General features: G+C 40.9%; 1 protein-coding gene and 1 pseudogene across 1 annotated transcript; both read right to left on the bottom strand.

Annotated features, from left to right (window-relative positions):
• Positions 1-920: 920 nt before the first annotated feature.
• LOC103636444 (helicase protein MOM1-like) lies at positions 921-12,045 on the bottom strand (annotated as a pseudogene).
• LOC100192949 (40S ribosomal protein S19-3) lies at positions 11,976-13,986 on the bottom strand. Its single transcript, NM_001138127.2, has 4 exons — positions 13,786-13,986; positions 12,809-12,899; positions 12,531-12,714; positions 11,976-12,440 (listed from the first exon to the last, which is right to left on the bottom strand). The coding sequence occupies exons 1-4, from the start codon at positions 13,873-13,875 to the stop codon at positions 12,368-12,370; spliced, it is 438 nt and encodes a 145-aa protein (NP_001131599.1). The 5' UTR covers positions 13,876-13,986; the 3' UTR covers positions 11,976-12,367.
• Between the last annotated feature and the right edge of the window lie 532 nt (positions 13,987-14,518).

Below are 14,518 nucleotides of genomic sequence, written 5' to 3'. Positions count from 1 at the left end.
TCCCGTGTATGCCCCTATTAAATACGGCATCGGGTCCATCCAGGACTAGAGATGGCAATGGGTACCCGCTACCCAAAACCCGGTGAGTTTTTGCTCTATTAGGGTATGAGTTTGGATCAATTTCTCTACCCATGGGTTTGTTAATGGGTTCAAATGAAAACCCATCAGGTACGTGGGCATGAGTTTATTCTTCCACTACCCATACCCGCAAACCCATGGGTTTTTAAAACCCGTCTTAAAATCAACATTCCTTATAAATATGTCTCATAATATTATTAATTGAATATGTTCTAAATGAAATAAACTTCATGTAACAAATTTTAGGCTAAAATTAGCTATCACTTGTTCCTTTTATGCTAACTTATTAATGTATTGATTGTCATTTACATGATAAATTATTTTATGTTGATGTTAGTGGGTATGGAAAACCCGTTGGGTACCCGAAACCCGCATGAGTATAGGTTTGGACAAAATTTTATACCCGTCATAAGTATGTGTTTTTAGTGGACGTATTTTTTCTTCGCGGGTATGAGTTTGGTCAAGTAATACCCAGTGCATTTTTATTCATTGCCATCTCTATCCAGGACACAATCACTTACATGCCTCGATGGTTGACTGTTATGCTGAGAGCTCTAATCGCAGGTTCAAAGGCCCATTTCATCATTTTTTTTGAACTAGTATTACCCGAATTTGCTTGGGAAATCTGTTGTCGCGTGAGAATTTTGGTGCGTATCTGCTTTTCAGTTGAGCGGTTGCATTTTTTTGGCAAAAGACACATGTATCTGCTTTCCGTATCTAACTCTGAATTTAAATCTATACTAGGAAAGTGCCCGTGCGTTGCAACGGAAACGTATAAAACCACGATAAACTATGTACAAATGTGTGTTATACTTTTATAGGTCAGTGATCGTGCGTTGCAACGAAGACATATAATATCTCGATAACTTATATATGCACATGTGTTATATACAAAATGTGTCTTATATTGTTATAGTAAGATGTCCGTCCTAATGATACTACGAACCTATAAGCCTGCCTATGATGGAGCCTCATTGCATTCATAATTCAATCCATCTGAAGCAAGGGCAAGTGATTCTCGATGATCCAACTCAGTGTATTTCAGAAAAGAAGCAGCACACCAACACTGAAACAAGTAATAAAGAAATTTATCATATTTGGTAAATTCAATGTAAAAGCAAACAAAGTAACACCGGTTGGTGCCTAGCTTACCAAGGCTATGTTGAACGCATACAATATGCTCCGTGGCTCCCGCACAACTAAATGATTATTTAAAAGATATTAAAGAAACTGGTTGGCCAGAAAGAGTACATTATCCTGCAGTTGTGAATAATGAAAAAATAGTTCAGAACCAGAGGATCAGATACTTCCACAAATAATTATATCAGAAGGACACTAAATGCAACAATAGGAGCAGAGAGGGAGGGAAAAAGTTAGCAGGAAGATTATACATACTGGTAGCTTTAACACCGTATTTAGTTTTGACAGCTCACGCTTAAGTTCAGCGTGAAGACTTTTAGGTGTCCTCATGTTTTCCACTCCTTCAGAATGAATTTATTAGAAAAAATATAATATCTACTCCTACAGAAGAAAAATACTACTTTCAAATTGTAATTTCAGATTGTTTTACCTGTCTCAGGAAGTAGATGAAGGTCAGCACTTGGAGTACTCATTTTAGGAAGCAGGTCATGATTATTTATAGAACACAGATGATCATTATCAAAATCAGGATGGCACCCATCTGGCAATCTCTGAAGTTTCTGAAATTGAATTTCCTTAAACTGTAAAGAACAGAAAATATGGGTTTCAGTAGCCAAAAAATAACAAGTGGGGAGTAATGTAAATCAGGTAAAGAGTATGCAATTAGAGAAGAAGAATCATTTATCTGCTTTCAGGCATACCTTCTTTGTTTTTTGTGGAGACAGTTGATTGCTTGGATTTAGCAACTTCATCTACAAAATAAGACACAAATTAGATATGCTAACATATTTGCATGAAACGTGTCGTAAATAGCCAATAGTGGTTATCACATTTCTCTTCCATATGGAATCTAGTGTAGATGTTTAGCAAAAAAATTGTTGCATATATGTCCAACACACTGTTTTTGGTAAAAATTCCAGATGCTTATTTCTTGTATGCATTTAATTGTGTAAATTTTCTAATCCCGTGTGTACTATCAGTTTATTCCCATATGAAACTTCAACTGATTGTAAGAAATAGACAACCCCTTGATTTTGATGGTAAACAACAAAAACAATTTGTGGTCTAGTGGATAAGGAGAGGATATCAAGTACCTGTGTGTTTCCCTTTTAGGAGTGTAAATAGTCCCAAGTAGTGACTTGTCCGCGTATCCGAGGCGCAGCAGCGCTGCAAGCTCGCCGCAGGCCGTGGGATAGTCCCAGGGTCGCGACTGATATGAATTGGGCCCACAAGCTCAAACAAAATTCCTCCCATCGAAGTTGCTGGAAAATTCTAAGAAACAGTACAACACCTGCACATGCACGAATAGAAAATAAGCACTGGTTTTATGTTATTCCTGGGACACATCATTGTCTTTGTCAACGGCTCATTAAAATAACCTCACCAGCACAGACGAATAAAAACATATATAAGCATATAAGCATTCACCAAGCAACAGCAGAGTAACCTATACCTCGAAGGCCCAATCGATGACGGTCGCGATGAGGCGACACAACTCACACCAATGTAGGTGCCATGGAGGTCCTCGACCAAGACCATCTCGACGGTTTGCATTCAGCTTAACTGAAGAAATGGGCAAACAGTGAACATATAGGCCACTCATAAATTCAATGGCAAAATATTGATCTAGCTCAACACCTCCAAGATATAACAAAAATAAAATGACAAAACAGAACGACATTGCATCAGTACACTCATGTTAAAAAAATATAAAAAGAAGCCTTGTGGCTGCATGTACAATGAAATCTCTATCTCATTATAAATAATTGTATCATGGACCAGGCCCCTAATGCATGACTGCTTGTCTCACTAATACAATTTACAGTCTTTGAAAAATTCTAATGTAGAAAAAATACACTGGAAGCCTTTGTGCATATACAATGGGACCTCAGACATCATTATGAATATAGAACATGCCTCTAATGAGCAACAACTTGACTGAACAATACAATCTACAGACTTAGGGAGAAACATTTTCATTTACTAACAGGGGACAAGTCCTTGTTATAGATGGGCTAGCTACTTGTGCTATAATAGAAAGTATCAGCCCAGGGTAATTCATTATCACAAAGCATATCAACAATATAATAGTTATCCCTCAAAGAAAACATTGAATAGTTATGGTTGTACGAAGGAAGCAATTTAACCAGAGATATAAAATATCAACAATGGTAACCATACCATTTTACACCCATGATCAATGACCCACTTGAAGGTTGTCTGCTCTCCTAGAGCAGGTGTGGCATTAAACTTCAAGTCCATACCTGGATACATAATCGGTCTGAAAACAATGACACGGGCAATATTAAGAAAGACCAAAACAAGAGAAAAACAAGTAGTGAAAGCTCAAACAAAAAGACAACAAAAAGCGTGGGACGAATAGAACAAAAACTTGGACTGAGAAAGTACGTAAAACAAAAAATAAGCAGTCATCCGAAGGATAAGATTCACCCTCCTCTATCTGCTGGAATATGCTTGACAAGCTTTGCAAGATCATATGACTTGAGCCGACATACCTGAACAGCAGTTGCGCTAAGGAAGGAATTCGACAGCGCTCCAGGCCTACCATCCACAAGTTATACAAGCAAGATTGCTGATATGTTCAAGCAGGTAGAAAACAGAGGAGGGGGTAGGAGCGTCGTTTATCTTGTGAATGAGGCAGATGCACTCGGCCCTATCTGGAAAGCAAACATAACCAAACATAAGCGGAACGCGAAGAAAAGACATGACAGACGGGAACAAACTGAGGCTAGCTAGCTGTGGCTTACCGACGAATCGGGATGTGCCTCCAGCAGCAAACACCATTATAACATATGATCTGGCGTGTAGCAGGGTAGAAGGGAAGAAAATAATTGGACTGTAGCAATTTGTGAAAATCCCATCCTCAATATCCTAATACGCAATCCCTAGACCACTACACAATCCTAGATAAAAGGTTGAGATAATTCAGTTCAAAAACAGAACAGAACATACTAAGCGGTGATCATACCATCCATTAGACTATGAGCACCAGAGAATGAATACCCAAGCAATCAGAATGTACAACAGGTCATCATCATTGTATACATGTATGGGAGTGTAATTGTGTTAACTTGAACTTAACTGATGTGCTTATTAGAGGACGATTAGATACACAACACTTTAAGAAATATTGATAGCAAGTGGTTTAGACAACAAAACAGTAGCAATCTTTGCAAAGGTCGATAGAGTAGGCAACAAGTAATTATGATACAGTAGTAGGCATATTCGTAATTTGTCCAGATAATCCAGCGATCAAATAATAAAATACAGTGATCAAATAACCATAATACGATCATCAAATAATGTAGTGTACCTGGTGAAAATAAAACCTCCTCAAAGGAGACATAATACAAGTCTCAAAATACCAATCGATTCATCAACATCAGCATAACCACTTGCATATTAGGAGTACTTACCAGTGTTAGGTGTTCTACGAGACCTGGACGTATTATTGTGCCTAGAAAATAAAACAATCAGTTTGCTGGCATACATACACAAAAGAATAGGCAAGCAAAATAGGGGTGCCCAAAATTCACCAGCAAGGGCGCCACTTCGCTGATGTGTTGGATCTAAATCTCCCCTGTTTTACATGTGTTGATGCTAGGAAAAGAAATCCACCGCGCAAACTCAACGGTTGGAGCAACGATTAGCAAGCAGTGACAAATCTAGGTAAAATGATTCATCAGAAGGAGAAGGCCAAGGGGGGAGGAAGAGGCCAAGGAGATGGTAAGGGAAGCTGGAGGTATACCTAGGATAGATCATTCATGGCTCCACCTCCTGGCCGTCGACGCCGAACATGGTGAGGGGTGGCGGGCCCTGCGGCTTCTCCTAGGGCGTGGAGGAGGTAGCAACGTGCCTGTCTACGGGGGTAGCGGGCAGGGGAGGAGGGACAGGCGAAGGCTAGGAAGGAGAGACGTCCAGCGGCCAAGAGGAGGTAGCGACCGTGTCACCAGTCTGGTTGGCACCTTTATTCTCAGCTGCAAGAAAACATGGCATCAGAGAATTGAGTGCATACAAAATAGATTAGGCAGTTTTAACGGCAACATGTATGACTCTCACCATCCTGTGCAGCGATGCTCAAATCCCAGAAAGTCCGAGCTCAGCCAATACTACATCAAGTTCTGCTAGTTCCTTATTTTTCATCTCCTTTTTAGACAACTGTCTTTCTGTATCTTTAGGTGGCGCAGCCAGGGCCACAACTGTCTTGATAGCAGGTTCGGCTGGGGCATCTTCCGCATCATGCTTTAGGTTCATCCTCAGCTCCATCATCAACCTCAAAATCAAGGTCCTCGTCATCACTCTCAATGTCCTGCAGCATATAGTACATCTAAGAACACTATAAGAGAGGCGAACTATAACGACAATCAGCCAAACATGCTCCATCTCCCTCGAGATGAGTAAATTATACTTCCACTTATTAGTTCAGTTTCGAAGCAAAATTTCTGACAGAAAACAAGTAGTACAATAACCAGAGTTTGCTATGACAGACATGCAGTACCTGTCAAGTATAACCATTTCCAAATAAGAACAAAGATCACTGCTTCTCAATGCAGCAAGGCTACGACGTGATGCTTCTCAATGTCATAGCATGTGCTGGTACTGAGAACATAAAAGCTCATGTCACCTAGATTTTAGCACCCTTATACATGATTAAAGTTGTAAACTCGTAGGCAGCAACCTTTGAAACAGAGAAGGAACAAAAACAGTGGATTAGTAATTTAATATACATAAATCAAATTAATAGTAACAACATACGAAAATATTTATCTGTAAGAAGGTCCAAAGAGCAATCAATCCAAAAATACTTCTTTTCTAATGATTCCTATTCAAGAAGCACAAGCATAAACCACTGAACTCGCATCACTGAAAGCAAAATCTAATTAGTCTGCTACTCAAGCTAATATGTACGTGTAGTCCTTCGTAGCGTACCAATAGAATCAGACAGCATGTAACTTAAAAACATTGTGCAAGATACGAACACGAGGATTTCCCTAATACAATACAGGTGATGAGCAGCTAAATGTAATGTTATAAACAAAGAGCATTGATGTGGCAAACCTCTGAAAATGTCCCTGTCAGCTTGTTCAACAATGTTGATTTCCCAATCGAAGGAAAGCCAACTAAACCAACACGTGCATCTCCACTCTTCGTCACATCAAATCCTTCACCTGCACCACCACCACCTTTGGATGTTGGAGTGAGCAACTCCCGCCACAATTTTGCAAGTTTAGCCTAGGCAAACGAACAATTAAGAAGACATAACCTCAGTTGATATCAAAGAGTATCAGCTCAAAAAAGTACAGTCTCATAATAAATATCAACATGAAGCATAATATGGAAACTAATTAATAGCAAAACATTGCAGCGTTGATAATTTAATAGTAGAAAATAGCTGAACTGTCCACGTTTTCTTCGGATTACTACCTCCAACCACAAATATAAGTCCATTTAGGTTTTCCCTCAAACATCTTTTAACTTTGACCATCAATATCTTAAAAATCATATAGAACTGTTAACATATGGCATTAATAAATTCATAATGAAACATCAAATCAAAGCGTTACATTGAAATGATATGCATATGTCCTAATGGCCTCATATGGAGTGGGAATCTTAAACTCATTAAAGTGAATGACAGAAATTACCATAGGTAAGAGTTGTAAGATAAAGATTAGAGTATATTTCAAGTTACCTTCAGAAGACCAAGATGGTGAGCAGTGGCTTTGTTCTTCTGTGTCCTTGCCATCTGCATAGTCAAAAAAATAGACAACATATTTAAGTCACAACAATAGAAAATTAGAAGATATATGAGATTAAATTTCCAGCTCCATGGTCTACATATTACTCAAAAAATGCAATACCATCAATTCATCACCATGGAACCAGGGTCCACAATTTTGTTTGGAATGATCCAAATTTCATTTTGTTGACCAAAATTTGACTTTTGAATTTTTATATTTTGAATCCAAATCCATTTAAAATCGGGCCAAAATTCGTTTTTCAGTTAGTAGAGAAAACTATGAACCTATCGAGTCTATCCCATGTCTGACTCTTTCACAAAGATGAGTCCGTCGTACAGTTCGGAACTAACCGTGCCCGTGCTACAATGTATAATACCAAGCGGCCCGTTTGGACATTTCTAGCCACATCTACAAATTCAAGTAAATACTCTATAAAAATATGTATACACTATGAAAATATATTTTGCAGAGTTTAATGAGATCAAAGGCATGTTTGTTTCAGATTATAATCTGTCCAGATTATATAATCCAGCGTAAATAATTTAGCAGATAAACAAACACCTAGATTATAGGTCCAGATTATATAATCTAAAGTACAGACTATGGTAATCTCATAATCTCTTCAAGAATAGCTTATTTGAGATTATTTTTAGTAAAAGATCCACTATCCATGGCTACGTTTATAAAATTACAATGTATGTCATTTTTTCTTTTCCCAAATCATATGCATGTAGGGTATTGTTGTCTTTGCCTTTATGTCTGAAAAATCAATAATCTTCATTCATATAATCTGTTCATCCAAACAGCTATATACAAATTATAATCTCGACATATTATAATCTAGATTATATAATTAAGCCCTAAGGATATGTTTGGATCCATTGGCACTAATAGTTAACAGCTGAATTAGCTGAGTGGTGATCCAAACAATCTACTAACTATTAGCAAGTGAAGATGTTAATTACTTGGTGATGAGTGCTAGTAGTAAATATAAACATGTAACCAACTATTCAAGTACCTATATTAGTAGATGGATCGAAGCAAACCTTACTAATAATTAGCTAGCTAATAGTTAGTAGTTGTTAGCTATTAGCTACTTAGCTAGCTAACTATTATCGCTAGTGAATCCAAACATCGCCTAATTTAATATTGTAAATAGTTAGCTATTAGCTAATTATTTATCTGTAAATTTGATCAAAATTAGGAAAGTGTAACTTAGGGCAAAACTAAAGTAAACCATAATTTGTAGCGTATGGAGTATATAAGCTAATTGGCTAAGCATATAACGCAGCTTCATTTCTCTACCATGCATGATCTTTGTGTGACCAATGTTGCACCCCACGAAAATGTAAGCCATACTCTATTGCAGAATGAGCAACTAATCAGGAACTCTCTTCGAACAGCTCCACTTCAAAAGCAGGCATGCTTAACTGCCTAGGAGTACAACGTACAGACAGTATTAACAACAAAATAGCAAGTTAGCAACTCATCGCATTGCCCGTGGTCAGTGCATGCCATACAAAATGACCTTTACCTGTAGTCCTATAGAAGCCTGGAACTGGTAGGCCCAGCTCCTTCATACTGGCACCTCCCAAAGATCCTTCACTTCCTACCATACAATGCGATCATCCTGTGCAGCCACTCTAGCTTCTCAACAGACTCCCTGTCCGTGTGGCGATGTTCCAATGGAATGACTTGCCTCTTCATTTCATACTCCCTCTGCAGACTCATTTGGTGTTCCCGGGCAAAGAAGTAGTCATCGACTCCTAGGTGATCAAGAATAGTTCTCTGCTGATACCAAGGCTGCTCCCGAGGTGCAAGGAGATCAGGAGATGGGATTCTGCTCATTGGTAGAGGTGGAGGAATGCCACCTTGAGCGGGCAAATCATTCAGACATGGGCCTGGCATGCTCACCACCGGGTGGCAACTCTCCTATTTATGCAAATAAGGTCCAGCCGCAATGCCATCAGAGCTCACCACCGGCTTGGGATATGAACCGCATCTCCCGGATCGTTGACATTGATTAACTGTGTAAGGCTGCGGAGACATCAGCATGCTTCCTGTGTGAGCTAGCGGAGAAAAATGGTGCCAAGACCTTGCTTCAACAGGTGCAACCGGATGAAATACCCCCCTGTCAGTTACCGAATGGCCTGGATGAAAGTTGTTGCCTCCAAGGTTTGGGATTAAACGAGACCTCCTATTCATTTGCTTCAGCTTCTTCAAGTTTCTGATTTGGAACTTGAATGTGCAACATGCACCAAGATCAAAAGGTTTGTTGCATCTCTTACCATCTCCTCTCTTTTGATTATAACCTGGATAGTCTTCCCTTTGAAAAGGAACTTTGTCAACCATAGCAAAAGAAGACTCAGAGGCCAGGTGCTCAAGATCCCAGCTGCCGTATGGTTCCCCAGACTTGTGGGTAACATGGACTTCACCAAGTTGCCGAACAATGTGGCGTGCATTGCGGAAAAAACCCCACACCAACTCCTTGTGCAAGCTGAAAGTCGCAGCATTTGGTTAATAATAATTTAACTACGAAAACACAGGCCGTAAATAAACAGTGTTGTAGATTCGGATTGGGTCCGTATTGTTTAGCTACACTAAGAAACATCAACTACTATTTTACGATCACTGACATGCAAAGTTGAACCATCTTTATTTCATATATGTCCAGAAAAAAGCTTAGACCGAAATACAAGTGCTTGAAATAAAGTTATATCCACAAAGGCAACAAAATAGTGATCTTAGTCCTTCCATCAAGGTTGTAGTATTGAATTTTTTGACCGAACCGTCATAGGACCTAAAAAAACATACTCTAGCCAATGGAACATTGAAACATGTAAAAGCTCTTAACTAATTAATGAGGTAACATAGATGCTACTTATTCTTAATGTACTTACAAATAGATATAGTTCATTTTGAGAAACAAGTTTAGCAGTGATGTATACTGTTTAGAATGAAAAAAGGAGAAATTTTCAAATTTTCACTGAGATTCTACCAACGCCATTTCTGCATAGGTTATCAGTACAGAAGAGATAACCCTTTGTATGCAAATGTTCAATCACAAGAGCTCAATAAGACAAATGTGAACTGATCCATATGAAGACCATGAACAACAATTTAAATACAGAATTTAATTAGCATTAACTGCCAAAATAGCATGGTGAGATAGTGAACATACTCGATCATACGCAAGTCATTCTCTTTTCCTCTGAATCCACCACGAGGAAAATTAAAGACAATATGATCAAACCGTCTGTTCTTCAAGTCAGTGTGAAACCTCATTCGTTTCGCATCAACACCATGCAAAACCATGGCGCCCAATCTTTTCAGAATCACTATATTTGTCTCCGCTTTGCTGTACTTACACTTCAGGACCTCTGCAAATGAGGATTTCCCACAAGAAATGCAGGAAAATGTAGATAAGCAGAGCAATGAACAAGACAACAAAAACCACTGTATGCTTTTGAGCTTGCAAAGGTAAATACAGCATCAACAACGCATATGGACCCAAAGACAAAGTTAGGATGAAAGAAATACAAACAACAACTATTGAATACTGAGAATTTGTTGTAAAGGGAAACTGTGGTGATTGTGTACAGTTAAACCAGGAAAAAATTATTTGTGATTGTGCTCTGGGGCTGACCTGAACAAACCGTCTGGCGCCTGGTGGAGCCTCTCTCCAAGTCGACGGACTTCGAGTCCATTCGCAACACCGCTCCAGGACCTCGACTGACGACGTTCTTCGCCACCATTGCCTAGATGCCGGCGACGACCAGATCTAGGAAGCGCTCTGATTCCGTGACGCGAACCCTAGACTACTGGGACAACCTAGCCCCTTTTGCTCGTCGACGCACCTCACACACTTGGAATCGTCGTCGTCGCCTCCCAACTTTGGGGAGACACTGTGGGACGATGTCGTCACCCCGATTTCGACGTCGGTCCGGAGGAGAGCATGTGGGTGGTCGAGGTCGTCTGCAGTGGTGGTCTTGCTGCTCCCAGATCCCATCACGGGAGGGGAAGCGGGGTTGTGGATGACGACGAGGGGAGGGGGCGCGCGACGGGGGTTGACAACGGGCGCGGGGACGACGACGCGGCGGAGGTAGCGGCAGGCATATTGGCGAGGGATGTGAAGGAGAAGAGGAAGGGAAGGAGTCCGGTACCGACGATGGAGGCGAGGAGAGGGAGGGTGGAGCAGAGGAAGGTGGGAGGAGGTTCCTTCCATGGATCGGGCGTCGGTGGCGATGGACTCGCGAGTCGTGGGGGCGGATATCTCGGCACATCGCGTGTGGGGCGTCGGTGGAGGACTGGAGGGAGCGTGCATCGGACGGGAGAGGAGCTCCACGGCAATATCGGACGATCGAGATAGCTAGATGGCAGAACGGCAGAACAGAGAGAGGCAGACTACCTTTACATACTTAATAAGTAGTAGAGATTACAATCCATACCTCAAAATAATCCAAGACTATTCAAATTTTGTTATTCGGTTAAACTCATCATAGATTATAATCTAAGGGTTTAGAAATTTTTTAAACTATAAAAGTCAAGGATTTTATTCATAGCTCATTAGGTATGAAAAAGTCTATAAAAATATTGCACAAGTTTATATTTGAATCCATGGATCAAAAAATAACTATCTTGATATATATATATGGATATGATGGATTTAATCCCACTATATAAAATTAGGCATGAACCTATGAACTATAGATTCACTCAATTGATAGCTGCACGTGACCCTCACGCAGTCACGCAATCTTAAAATGTCTGCAATGAATAGCCAGCCCCACATAACACATAATCTTGAAATGTGTATATCTCACATAATCTTAAAATGTGTATACGGAAATAAAATCTTGTTTTCCACCCGCTTCTATTAAAACAAAAAGAAAAAAATCACTATGTTAATAAATTAAAATATGTAGAAAAAAATGACCTAAGGTAGCTGATAAGTCAGATTGTTGGAGCTGTCCTAACTCACATAAAAATACGCTTAAAGCTAGCTAAGTGAGCCCATATATTAATAAAGAAAAACGAAAGGACTACAGTTGGACTACAAAAATCTACCGAGTCAATAGCTGAGTTATTAGCCTTGCTATCGGTAACCAAGGGTGGCCAATAACTGCACGTTATTATCACGTATATCTGTACCAAAAGAAAGACACATTATTGATACCTGGTCAGACACTTTGCAAACATATATCTTAGATTCGAGAATTGAGTCTTGATATCACATTAGGTACTCGGGGAACATAGTGTGGCGCCATAGCTAGATGCAATAAACCTTAAAGTCCTCTGAACTCGAAAATCCTAACCCAAAAGAGCAAATAGAGCGCAGCCTTCTCAACCATCAAACATGACACCATTGAAACCAAAGATGACACTGCTCACGCTTCAACAGCGACCCTTCCAGCCACTTGGTCCAGATCACGCCTTCCCTGGTTGGTGATGAGGCGTCCACTGCAGCACAATGGAAATGTCCAATAAGCAGCAAACTTCAACAACCAGGATAAGTTATTGCAAGAGAAAGGGGTGTGGCAGCTGATTTACCCCTTGGGATCGACATCGATGATGCCCATAATCTGCAGCTGCTGCAGGATGTTGCGTGCAACAGCACCACTGCTCTTGCAGAAGTGTGGTGGGCGGGAGCCATTCCTCTGGCGGCCACCGTAGATCTTCTGAAAGCCACCCACACCGATGCCTTGCCTTAGGTAGATCTTCCTTGCAATGGATGCTGCAGGAGAAGAAATTTAAGAATCTGATAGAAGTGCAGAATTTGGAGATTGAGGATTGTAGTATGATTTTGGCAAACAGACAAGATCCCTTACCAGCCCTGATGTAGTACCAGTCAGGATCATAAGGAGGAAGCTCCTTGAACCTCGCAGTCTTCACAATGTCAACCCACTCAGGGAGCTCCATCTAACAGAAGAGTACACTTATAATTAATCACACATACCAACATAACCAATGCAATGAAGAAAACAGTATCCCAACCTCACCTCTAAACTAATCGCATGCCCATACAACACAAACTTAGCTTCTTTAAGCAATAAAAGTTTTAACTACGATTTTCAATTAACAGCCTAGTAGTATAATCAGCCCACTATTCATCATGAGATAAATGGAATTCTTAGTGTACTTCATTATCCCAAGGATTTGGAACCAGAAACAGCCAATTCTAAACAGAGCCATGGTTCACTCCAGACCACAGGCTAACCACAGACTATGTTTGATAGATATCAATAGAAACAAAATAACTCACACCTCATATAGGCCCTGCATAGATGAAATGCTGGGGGATCTTCAAAATACTGTTAGATTTTGCCTAAAACCGACGTATATAGACAATATAAAACACTTTACATACAGATTTTTCTGCACAGACGATCTAGAATTGATTCTACGGCGTAGGCATAAGACAAGAAGAACAGCATTGCCTATGTCTAATAAATTCGAAGTTAGTTACGTGAACAAATCTCTTTAACCTACCAATCAAATGCCTAGAAGCCACAGAACATAATTCCTGCACCACAGCATGTTTAGCAAAAAATGGTGTATCCCCGTGTCACTAATCACGAGCGCAACGAGAGTAAGCAAGACGCGGGAAAAGTTCGCTGGTATAACCAGAGCAATAACAGGGCGATGGATCCGTGTAATCACAAAACAGCTCATAACTGCTCGGGCAACGGCAATCTGATGAAATCGCACCGGCTCGTCTCCGCGGACTGCCGCGGTGCGCGACCATCCGTTGTAGGCTTACAGCGTCGAATCAGATGGGAAAGGGGGGCGAGTCGAGCACCGTTACCTTGCCGGAGCGCTTGAGGTGGGCGGAGTAGGCCTTGACGAACTCGTGCGGGTTGACATCCTTCACCGTCCTCGCCGTAGATTCCGCCATCCTGCCGCGGACGCCGCCAGGGGACGAGAGAGGCAGGTTGTGGATGCGGCTGCTCTGAGACTAGGGTTTGGAGGAGCGGCGTGGCAGGCGGAGCGTAAATTTATATATGACGGGGTTCGGCGTTTGGTCGTCGGATGGAGATCCGACGGTTGTTATGGGGGTGAGCGGCTAGTTTTAGGGTTGGGGTCTTCGAGATGGTATAGGCAGGCCCAGCACGGTATAAACGGGCCAAGTTGAAGTTGGGCTGATAGGTAACAAAGGGTAGGTAGGCTCCTCTATTGCAAGTCGAAGGTGGAGTTTGGAGCTAGCGTCCTTTAGGTAGTGTTTGGTTGAGAAGCCAAGTAGAATAGAGTCGTTTCATCCCTGGTTCTAGGAACGGAGTCACTCTGTTCTGTGTTTAATAATCTGGAACAGAGCGACTCTGTTTTTTGTTTGGTTGCAGAGTGAACGGAACGGAGCGTGACTGTGAGAGCGGGATGGGAACGGAGCGGCTCCGTCCGGTTGATTTTTTGGAGCGGAATGGTTCCGGATCTGAGGAGAATATTTCCTAATTGGAGTCATTCCGTTCTATTTACTTTGTAACCAAACAGCAACAAAACTGGGACAGAAGAACTCCGTTCTACTTGGCTCTTCAACCAAACAC

The sequence above is a fragment of the Zea mays genome, chromosome 1 (genome assembly GCF_902167145.1).
Source record: "Zea mays cultivar B73 chromosome 1, Zm-B73-REFERENCE-NAM-5.0, whole genome shotgun sequence".
Lineage (NCBI taxonomy): Eukaryota > Viridiplantae > Streptophyta > Magnoliopsida > Poales > Poaceae > Zea > Zea mays.
Note: the sequence above shows the minus strand (reverse complement) of the source record. Positions and strands in the feature narration are given on the sequence as shown.